We start from the raw sequence: 12,072 nt of genomic DNA, 5'->3' as shown, positions 1-12,072 counted from the left end.
ACTTTATTTTGGACTTGACTCTTCCTCATCACCCTCCATTTCATAGAACACTGTAATGTGCACAGTCAGCTACCCCAGCAGAAACTGAAATCCCAACAACCAGAGACTGCCAAATCATAAAATCCACTGTAACCATAAGCCAATTTACATAAGGTACTGTCATTTAAAAAAAATTACAATTGTTTTCAATTACAAAATGTAGTCATACATGTAGCTGGCAGTGACCAGGGGTTAGTTCTGGCAGATTGCCATTTTACAAGAACAGCAAGGTTTATATGTATTGGGATGGGAAGGTGTTCACCTCTGGAACTAGAATTCAAATTTAGTTCTGACAGATGGGATGAGTCTCCTCTCCCTGTGGGCTATACTAGGATCTTACATAAAATTAGTTTGGCCAACCTCAAACTAGTTCATTGTGGATGCAAACTCAACACAAACTGGACCGCAGTTTGGCATAAATTGTTTATCTCATTCAGACAGTGCATAAGGATGACTGGTATTGGAAAATAGAAAAAAAAATTGTTCAGTGGGGGAGGGGGAGGGGGGGGGGGGGTCTATCCATGAAGTTGGGGCTAAGGTTTGGGGGGTGGGGGGAAAAGAGAGAGAGAAAAAGATTGCTGCATCCCAATCCTAAATGCATTGAATCTCACACTGAATCACTTGTCTTGAAGTTCTATTCCAGTGACATGAATTGAGTTTCCCACTCGAACACCATTCACCTCACAATATTACTGAAAATGATGGTTTTCAGGCTGCCTCTAACAATTTAAAGCACAAATACCAGGCCAAAGGCAGACTAACAGACACCCACATTGTACAGATATATTTGGAATAATGGAGCAATTCAAGAACTTAGCAAATTACTCAAATATCATCTTTTGCTATTATTCAGGTGAAAAATAAATATTGACAATGATTTGATACCTTTCAATGATAAGTTCCTTGTTGGAAGTTTGCTGCACATAGATCACAATCTTCTTATCCACTCCTTGTCGGAGTTTGAAGCACTGCTTATCTTTATCTTTGGGGACTGCACTGTCAAGCAAAATCCAAAAACATCAACTCATTTTGACAATTCATGCAAGTGAATTTAATACCTTTTTACTCATTATTCATCTCTGGGGCTGGGTTTGAATCCCACTTGACCACTGGCATGAAAGATTTCTCTGATACCTGAAAGATCTTAATTGACAACAGTAGGATAAATCTCAATCCAGTTTCCAGTGGCTGAGACTCACAGCACAAAAAGTCCCCATAATTCAGCACAAAGTTGTATCACTGAAAAAGGCTACAGGGATCCTTGACATGCAAAAAGGAAATGTCACACTAGCACATTAGAGTATGCTCTTCAGAGGTTAAGGTTAAGATATGTTGCTGCTGAGTATAGATGGTCCTATAATCTGAAACATTAATCTTGCACCACTTTATATGTAAAACTATTACAAAAAGAAGCAAAATGTTCTCATGGGATTGGGGGTAATATATTAGCATGGGTTGAGGATTGGTTAACGGACAGAAAACAGAGGGTAGGAATAAACGGGTCATTTTCGGGTTGGCAGGTTGTAACTAGCGGGGTGCTGCAAGGATCAGTGCTTTGGCCTCAGCTGTGTACAATATATGGGATACAATATACCGGGATCTTGGGTTCATGTCACGCTACACGTTACCCCACCAGCGAACAAATGTTATCTGTTTTTAATATAATGGGTCATTTGCTGGCTTTCTCTGCCTTCCGGATGTTTCTGCCTCTCTGTTTTTTTTCCTGTTTGTTTTTTTGTTGAATGTGTATTCGGGGGTTCTGCAGGTGACACCTCTCTGTCTGAACACGGTGATTGCCTTGGCAACGGGCAGTTGCAGGGGCATTCTGTAAACACCATGTATTGTTCTATATGTATAAATGCGTAGGCTTCGAGGAGCTCCTGAACATTTACCTGAGGAAGGAGGAAGCCTCCGAAAGCTTGTGAATTTAAAATAAAATTGCTGGACTATAACTTGGTGTTGTAAAATTGTTTACAATTGTCAACCCCAGTCCATCACCGGCATCTCCACATCATGACTACAATATATACCAATGACTTAGATGAGGGGACAGAGTGTAATGTATCCAAGTTTGCTGACGATACAAAGCTAGGTGGGAAAGTAAGCGCTGAGGAGGATGCAAAGGGATATAGACAGGTTAAGTGAGTGGGCAAGGTGGTGGCAGATGGAGTGTAATGTGGGGAAATGTAAAATTATCCACTTTGATAGGAATAGAAAAGCAGATTTTTTTTTTTAAAAAGAGATACACTAAGAAATGTTGGTGTTCAGAGGGATTTGGGTGTCCTTGTACACAAAATACAAAGTTAACATGCAGGTACAACAAGCAATTAGGAAGACAAATAGTATGTTGGACTTTATTGCAATGGGGTTGGAGTATAAGAGTAAGGAGGTCTTGTTGCAATTATATAAGGCTTTGGTGAGACCACACCTGTAGTACTGTTTTAGTCTCCTTACCTAAGGAATGATATACTTGCCTTAGAGGGGGTGCAACTAAGGTTCACTAGATTGACTGCTGGAATGAGACGGTTGTCCTCTGAGGAGAGATTGAGTAGAATGGGCTTATATTCTCTCAAGTTTAGAAGAATGAGAGATTATTTCATTGAAATGTATAAAATTCTGAGAGGGCTTGACAGGATAGATGCTGAGAGGCTATTTCCCCTGGCTGGAGAGTCTAGAACCAGGGGGCATAGACTCAAGATAAGGGGTCGGCCATTTGGGTCTGAGATGAGGAAAAATGTCTTCACCCAGCGGGTTGTGAATCTTTGGAATTCGCTACACCAGAGGGCTGTGGATGCTGAGTCATTGAGTATATTCAAGACTGAGATCAATAGATTTTTGGGCACTAAGGGAATCGAGGGATATGGGGATAGGGCAGGAAAGTGGAGTTGAGGTAGAAGATAAGCCATGACCTTACTGAATGGCGGAGCAGGCTCGAGGGGTCGTATGGCCTACTCTTGCTCCTATTTCTGATGTTCCTGTGTTTGATCCTACAGTATGGATATTCTTTACCTTGATAAGAACTTGATAATTTCCCCTCCAGAAAGTATGTATTGATAAGAAAAGAAACTTTTTATTACTATCTAGCATTATATTTTAGAGATGAAGAAAGTGTCTTTATGGCCCAGAAAGTCTGCTACTTATTATACTTCCCAATTCATTAAACATTCAATATTGTTTGCAGTTCCCTTTAGAGGTCCAGCATGACAAGGTGTCAATTTTGAAACATGCACATTACCACAAAAGGAACATTATATATTTAATTATTTAGAAAGCCATGAAAAGATTTCACAGCACAGAAGTTTACTTTGCTCCTCACCCACCCACCAATGATCTCCCCTTTTCTACTGAAGACACCAATTCATACTAGGGTACGGTTCCACAGATACCACCAGCCCTCCAGTACCTCGCCCAGATGGCATTCTTGAAGTGCAAGCAGAGACGGTGAGCATTCACAGGCTATTTGACTTACTTTGGGAGGTGGGACCAGAAGGGGGAAATCACAGCCAAGCATGATCTTGTTCTCATCTGACATCCACAGATGCATACTTTCCAACAAAGCTGAATGAATAACAATAACCAGAAACACCAACTGATTTTTCCCTTCCCTAGCCTCTGGGCACAGATGCCCAGTGCAGCACCTCTAACACCAGCACAGATGAGACCAGCTAACTCAGCTCACACCAGGGATTGAACTGACTGTAAGGGTCAGCATCACACCAGGCAACATTTTACCCACTGAACCACTCTTAAAAAGAAAATGTACATTTCTCTTTCTACTTTGGAAATATTCGTCATGTTGGACCAGAAAAATAAACTCAGCACATAATACCAAGTATAATAAGTTGGGAGTATAGTAAGACTTTCTGTGCCATAAAGATCTATTCATCTGATTAAAATATAATCAATGTTTCATCGGCTGAGATAACTGCATGTCCATCAAAACTGGTTACTTAGCTTCTCTGACGGCTCAGTGAGTGAGCGAGCACCTGAACCATATAAACCAGGAAGGCACCAAGTTCAAGGTTCACTCCCCATTCTGTGCTAAGTTAGCCAACCTCAGACATGGTGGTGATAGTGATGGTGCAGTGGCCATGGCATTCACATTTTGGAGGAGGCAAGGTGAAACGGTCCTCATTCCAGATCACTGTCCAATGAATCCTGCTAGAAAGGCTCATGTGTGGCTGGTGATTGGGAACAGGATAGGGCTTTGTTGCGATATTGCGGATAGCGTTAGGGAGGCCAAAACCTTTAATCATTAAGAAACTGCTGGTTGTTGTGATAGGAAGAGCACTGCATTTTTAAATTTTAGATGAATGAGCCAGGAAGGACCAAATGATCTTCATTAGTATCTTGTGATCTTGTAATGGCTCCTACAATGGAACAGCCTGCTGACTACTCAGCGTCAAACCTCAGACAAGAATAATGGTCACTTGGGTGAGGTACCAAGGACTAACCGATGCCAATGGAACTGTACTCCAGCTAGGAGCTAACACTTTCAGGATGGAAAGAAAATCAGTGAGAACATTTCTAAAAAGCTCATTACTTACATATATTCAGTTGTGCCATTCAAAAACACCTCGTGCTTGAAAGATATTCATATTTTAAAAATATATAGTCTAATTTAACTATGATAAATCAAGGCATTGTGAAATTTTCAAACGCCATCTAATCCCAAAACATTTAGCCACTGTACTTTAATCACTTTCAACAAAATGTAGGTATGGTCATTTGCTATTATATGTGTAATCTTTTCAAATTTTATATTTAAGAATAACATTTTATTAGGTAAGTAAAAGCCAAAACTTTTCTTCCACACAAGTAGTTTGGAAAAAAATCCTATTCAAAATTTATTCCAAAGGATATGAGAGAAAAAACAATTATCCTTATCTTCAGCTGCCAGACAACAATTTCCAGCATGTAGGTCAGGATTCAGCCTTAATGGTAGTGTGAGGTAAAGCACTTTTGACATTGTCTAAGATATACCTTTTGTGTGTTCAATATTTTGACCAGAATGCTAATCACCTTATAACTCTGCTATTAACACCCTGTGTATTTTTAGCTTATTTATTTTTTTACAATATTATAAATAAGGGCCTTGCACATTTGAGAATTGGTGGTGGGGTGGGGGGGGGCGCGCACGGGTAAAAGGGGAAAAAAGAGGAATAGAGCTCAGACGTTGCTAGGACCTGAGAGGTCAGCTCCAGTCATTTAAAGGTCACAATAATACAAACGAGTGTGTTTAAGTTCACTTAGTTGAAAAGTCAATTTCTATTTAGTCAGGAGTAAAAAAAGTGCAGCAAACAGCAATGAAATGAAACAAAATATGTTTTTTGAAAATTGTACCATTAAAAGTTAATCCTCTCGCGTGGATACTACCATGCATCAGTGACCTGGCTCACAGGTATGGTAGCCTAGTGGTTGTGATTACGTAACTGGACTAGCAACCCAGAGGTAGTGAGTTCAAATCCTATCATGGTAGGTTGTGAAACATGCGACTCCAGCCCCTCACTACATGGTTGACTTAAAACCCTCAAGGCAACTAGGGATGAGCAATAAATACTGGTTTGCCAGTGTTGCCCACATCCCAAGAACAAATTTTAAAATGCACACTGCGGATTGATGTCCACCATGACACTGGCCAAATGACGGTAGCCACAAAGGTGCCCTGGATGCAAACATGTGTTTTCATACCCACCCTCCAGGTAACGATTTTCAGCAGATGCCCCCAAGTCTCACAGTTTCTTCATCAGTTATAAAATGACATCTGCCTTCAACATAGTAGAAGGTATTGTTGGCCAGGGGCTGCAGTAGTAACCTGAGACATCAGCTGCTGACACACAGGCAAGAGCAACTTTTGAACTGAAGTAACCTGAGTTAAATCGCTGGCCTGAGCTGGCTGGAACCGGTTTGAATTAGCTAAGTTTTGTGAAAGACAAAGGAGATGTGATAAGACACAAGTCCTTATTTAGGAAAGGAGTAATGAGGTAATGCTACCTAAGTCCTTGAGACAGAGCCAATGAGGAGAAGACACAGACTAGGCGAGCAAGCCTAAACCAACGGGGGAGAGAGAGAACACAGCTTGAAGAGATAAGATTCGGAATAAGAATGAAGAATCTGGGGCGTGGAGCCAGAGCGAAGACTCCGGAGACCAACCATCGCGGAAGTGGAAGAACCTACGTCAGGGACATAGGGACGACGTCGAGAGAGAGAGAGAGAGAGAGAGAGAGAATGGAACGCCTGGCCAGCGTCAGCTCTCCTTTTCAGGTATTATCCTTTATATTCTGTGGCCACTCAGGGAGTATCAGAGAAACCTAGTGGGTGTGCATTTAGATCCTAGTTTGGGTATAAAACTGTATAACCTGGTGCAAACTGCATGTCTATATCTAACCAGACGTATAAGCTATATGTATATGATCTAACGACGTGAATAAAGCGAATTGAGAGTTAAGAGAGAATTGACTCTTCTCCTCTTTGTACTAAGCCAATAACCGTAACCGGTGAGCTCCGGTCAAAGAGTATTACACAGTGCAGCCTGCATTATGCTATCCACTTTGAATGCCAAGTCAGACTTGGAATTAGAACAGCAGGATTTTAATTGCTGCGACCCACTACTTTTTTCATGATAATTTTTCCCTCATTAGAATGGGAAGGAAAGAATATGAGGAAGGAAGGAAGATAAATAAATCACCACTTTAATCAAATAAAATTTGAATTAAAAAAAATAACCATTAAACGCTTTAAAACAAAAACAAAGCATCACCTTAGTAGAGTGAGCTTGAGACATGGAAGAGACTGTTGTAAGTGAAATGAGTTCGGTTAGTCTCAGACACAAAAGTTATGTTCTTAACTTGCAGCAAAGTCCAGCTGCCTCATCTGAAAAGCCAGTCCAAAGTTTATGCTGAATAGAAATGTCATGCTAGTGCACTGAAGAACTTTGAGGTCAGGGTTGGTCTGCATTGTTAGTAGGGTTAAGCATCTATGTGGTTTATAAATTGTTAAAAATAAATCCTCATTTTATTAAATTTGATTGCATTTAGAAATATTATCTGTAGTTCTCTCAAATGGCTCACTGAGCACAGTGAGCAACTGAGCCATTAAAACCAGGAGGGTCGCAGGTTCAATCCTCCATCTGTGCTGAGTTATCTGATATCTGCCAGGCAACAGTAGGAATGCTACAATTTGCCTCAGTAAGCCAGGACTGGGGGAAATAATGGTCAGGATTGCTACTCTTAAATGCTACCCAGTTCCCCTGGGCAAAAAAGTTAACCATTTGGAATAACAAATTTGCAGTTTGCATGAATTTATATTTCCGACTACATCACTGTGCCTTTCAGATAAAATCATCAGTAACTGCAAATGATAACAGCTAAAGTAGCACTGTGAAAATGATCTAATTGCCAATTGTGAAAGCAATTTATCAGACTCAACATTGTGACCAACCAACACTATTCCAGGGCTGGATTCTGTCAACAGTTGAAAAATGATTCATTCTCTAATGCCACTTTCCTTTAACAGGCAAAAAACAGCAAAAACACTAAGGCTTTGTCAAGTACCTGAAATATCCTTTTCCATCATCTTCTTTAATTTCCAAAGAGACAGTAAATGTGAATACATCACTGTCTGGAGTTAGTGTTGGTGAGTTTGCTGAAAGAGGAGTCTGCTTTGCAGACCGCCGGAAGGCTGTAGCAAAGCTGTACAGTATACGACTTACCTAAAATAATTATGAAAAAAATGAATTAGCTATGACACAAGTCTTAAGTTTAGGATAGAATAGTTTCCAAAATTTAGTCTCTAATTTCTGAAAGTATTTAGTTTTAATGGATTGATTTCCAAAAATCTCAATTTTCTAGTAATAACTTCCTGTTTTCAAACTTTAATGAGCCACTGACTAAAATACAGCCCATTTAAGACCAATTCTGGTCAAATCAAATCCCTTTTGGATCAAAAATATCCATTGAATGAAACATTTCCAATGCAAGATCAATGGTAGCGCTTCAAATCCTAACTGAGGTCAAGTTTTTAAGATCAAACCTAAAAGGATTAGTCATTTAAGATGTGTGCCCCTTATCAAATATTCAAACCATTAAACATTTAGCAATTTTTTTTGTCTTTTCCTTTTTTAATCCGTACATGCGGTTAGGCAAGACACAATGCCACTTTGAGCAATTTGAATGAATTGATATGACACCCTTAATTTCTATCGACTGTCTTTAGAATTCTGAAGATGCTCTACCCAAATCTAGTTTGTAACATTTGCTGAGAAAACTGCTAACATCTAGTCCCAAAATGCAAGTAATGGATTATGGATTGCACTAGTGAATAAATTATTCCCCAATTTTGTTGACTAACATTTTGGTACTAAACAGAAACAATATACTTCTTGTTTAAAACACACCCACATTTTTTTTTAAATTTAAAATTTAAAATTTTTCCAGCCATAGGATAGGTTTCATCAGGTCTGCACAGCTCTGGATCAGCTCTCAAGCCAGCGCAAAGTCACAGCTACCATGATTTCCAACAGAGCTGGTCAGGGACACATATGGACTCTCCCATTGGCAATGCCACTCCCTGCATCTCAGATAATGTGTTTCCAAAATAAAAATCAAATCAGATTATTCCAAGTAGAGTAAATTATTTTTTCTGAAGTACTCCCCCTATACTTTATTTCCCATTTCAAGCACATTATTACATGAGCTGCCCTCCTCTCATAGGTAGGACTGCTCTTTTTATAGGCTTAATTTGTTTTATGGAATCTGATAAATCCCATGAAGTTAATCAGTCTCTTAAAATCAATGGAAAACATTATGAATTTCACACGGTCGTCCTGAATTCACACACTTTAGAAAACAAATACAGCCCTGAAAAACAGTCCCAATTATAGAATAGGAGCACTCACTTTTTGTTGAGGGCTGTAACCCTGCACAGTTTACTTGGCTGAGGATCAAGCTCACCAATCTAGTTCACTGATCTATCATAAAATGCTTTTTTAAAAATCTTGTTTGCCCCTTCCCCTCCTTCCCCAAATTTCACCTCCAGGAACACTGCAGAGCTGGTGGGCTGTGAAGTGAGGGATGAAACGCATGAAGTGGAGCCCAGCTGAGGGTGCAACAGCTGCCAGTGGCATCTGGATCATATTATGAACACCATTGTTAAAAAGCATTAAAACATACTTGATGACGTGTCTTAAAAATCACTAAATGTTATGGTATTTTGATTCTAATTGCAAAAATCAAGATCCACTTTTTCCATTGAGCCAACATGAATTAAAAAAAATTCTACAAAATATCCTCCAAGTATAAATTTTGCCACTAGAACAAAATTATAACCCACCACTACAGTGCTTCTTAAATTTGTTTTTAAACAATGTAAACATTGTTTAAATAAATTCATAACTTCTGAAAAGGGTAATGTCTATAGGACTTACTGCTTCTTGTATTTCACATCGAAAGACATGAATCCTGAAAATTTCTGCATTGGAGTGACTTTCAGTGAAGGCAAAGCAATCGCTCTCAGCAGTACCATCATGTCCTCTGACACAAAAAAGAATCTTGTAGATTGGATAGTTTGCTATTTCAATGTTTGTTTGTGGATCTAGCAGTCTGTAAATAATTCAGAAAATATTGTTATAGCACCTTCTAATGCCAATTGTTAACCTTTTCCTCAAACTTCTCTTTTTATAATGGTATGAAATCCTTCCATGTTTTACTTAGGCCACACAACATATGCTTATGAAATAGGAAAAACAGAATCCACTCTCATATCTTTGTCAATGCAAACTTGACCCATCTGCGAAAAGGCACGCCGTAGCTACTCAAGGACAATTATCCTTCCAATTTACCATCATTCATGAGGGAAGATGCCTGCTGTCTGCATAATCCCTCCTCATATCACAACAGGTATGTTGTGGAACAGAAACTGTGCCCCACCAGAATCACTGTGCACTTCTTTGTTGTTCTTACCTTCCAGGTTACCATTAAAAAAAAATACAACTAAGGATAATTTGAACACATTCACCACACATTTTCTGAGATTTGTGCTTGAAGGGAAAAAAGCCTACGAGAGTACAAAAGTAATACCCCATCTTGCAGAAGATACTTCAAACATAGCAAATTATTTTCTGTCCCATGAAGACCTGTCATTTTGAGTCTCTGTCATACTAAATGGCAAGAGAGAGCGATTTATTCCCTGGGTACTGATATAGGAGTGTGTACTATATACTGTTTTCTTAGCTTAGATACCTTCCATGCAGCATATTATTTTCCCACATCAGGTATCTAAGCAAAGTACAGATGTCCATGGGACAGCAAATAATTTGCTGCTTTGAAGGTATCTAAACCAAGAAAACAGCTAAGTGCACAGCAGTCCTATAAGTATTTCTAGATCAGATCGATATTTGAAGGGGAGAAAAAAAGGTGGTGGGGATAGAAGGGAAGTCCACCCTCACTGGAACAGGCCTGGGGATTCGAAAACTAAAGGTAAAACTAGCATACCCATGAAGCTAGGAATCTGTTTCATCCACTGATGACCTGGAATACTAAAGAACAGTCAGATATTGCCAGTTGTGCAGAAAATATTAACTTTGGCATAGGGATAACAAGACCAACCATGAAAATAAGATGAAAGGAGTACAATATAGATACCTTGTAAATATAAATAATAAACTATGATATAGAATCATAGAAGTTACAACATGGAAACAGGCCCTTCGGCCCAACATGTCCATGTCGCCCAGTTTATACCACTAAGCTAGTCCCAATTGCCTGCACTTGGCCCATATCCCTCTATACCCATCTTACCCATGTAACTGTCCAAATGCTTTTTAAAAGACAAAATTGAACCCGCCTCCACTACTGCCTCTGGCAGCTCGTTCCAGACACTCACCACCCTTTGAGTGAAAAAATTGCCCCTCTGGACCCTTTTGTATCTCTCCCCTCTCACCTTAAATCTGTGGCCCCTCGTTATAGACTCCCCTACCTTTGGGAAAAGATTTTGACTATCGACCTTATCTATGCCCCTCATTATTTTATAGACTTCTATAAGATCACCCCTTAACCTCCTACTCTCCAGGGAAAAAAGTCCCAGTCTGTCTAACCTCTCCCTGTAAGTCAAACCATCAAGTCCCGGTAGCATCCTAGTAAATCTTTTCTGCACTCTTTCTAGTTTAATAATATCCTTTCTATAATAGGGTGACCAGAACTGTACACAGTATTCCAAGTGTGGCCTCACCAATGCCCTGTACAACTTCAACAAGACATCCCAACTCCTGCATTCAATGTTCTGACCAATGAAACCAAGCATGCTGAATGCCTTCTTCACCACCCTATCCACCTGTGACTCCACTTTCAAGGAGCTATGAATCTGTACTCCTAGATCTCTTTGTTCTATAACTCTCCCCAACGCCCTACCATTAACGGAGTAGGTCCTGGCCCGATTCGATCTACCAAAATGCATCACCTCACATTTATCTAAATTAAACTCCATCTGCCATTCATCGGCCCACTGGCCCAATTTATCAAGATCCCGTTGCAATCCCAGATAACCTTCTTCACTGTCCACAATGCCACCAATCTTGGTGTCATCTGCAAACTTACTAACCATGCCTCCTAAATTCTCATCCAAATCATTAATATAAATAACAAAGAACAGCGGACCCAGCACCGATCCCTGAGGCACACCGCTGGACACAGGCATCCAGTTTGAAAAACAACCCTCTACAACCACCCTCTGTCTTCTGTCGTCAAGCCAATTTTGTATCCAATTGGCTACCTCACCTTGGATCCCATGAGATTTAACCTTATGTAACAACCTACCACGCGGTACCTTGTCAAATGCTTTGCTGAAGTCCATGTAGACCACGTCTACTGCACAGCCCTCATCTATCTTCTTGGTTACCCCTTCAAAAAACTCAATCAAATTCGTGAGACATGATTTTCCTCTCACAAAACCATGCTGACTGTTCCTAATCAGTCCCTGCCTCTCCAAATGCCTGTAGATCCTGTCCCTCAGAATACCCTCTAACAACTTACCCACTAC

The 12,072-nt window shown here is 39.9% G+C and overlaps 1 protein-coding gene across 4 annotated transcripts in view; it reads right to left on the bottom strand.

Moving 5' to 3' along the window:
• Positions 1-12,072, bottom strand: part of LOC137300543 (rab GTPase-activating protein 1) — a 178,786-nt gene that overhangs the window by 127,346 nt on the left and 39,368 nt on the right. For all 4 annotated transcript variants that reach the window (XM_067969676.1, XM_067969679.1, XM_067969677.1 and 1 more), the window contains 3 exons: positions 9,464-9,638; positions 7,593-7,750; positions 925-1,035 (listed from right to left, as the gene is read on the bottom strand). In XM_067969676.1, coding sequence (XP_067825777.1) covers positions 925-1,035; positions 7,593-7,750; positions 9,464-9,638 — 444 coding nt within the window. The remainder of the gene's footprint in view (positions 1-924; positions 1,036-7,592; positions 7,751-9,463; positions 9,639-12,072) is intronic.

Source organism: Heptranchias perlo, chromosome 31 (genome assembly GCF_035084215.1).
Source record: "Heptranchias perlo isolate sHepPer1 chromosome 31, sHepPer1.hap1, whole genome shotgun sequence".
Taxonomy (NCBI): domain Eukaryota; kingdom Metazoa; phylum Chordata; class Chondrichthyes; order Hexanchiformes; family Hexanchidae; genus Heptranchias; species Heptranchias perlo.
The sequence above is the reverse complement of the archived record's forward strand: the minus strand, read 5'-3'. Positions and strand labels throughout refer to the sequence as shown.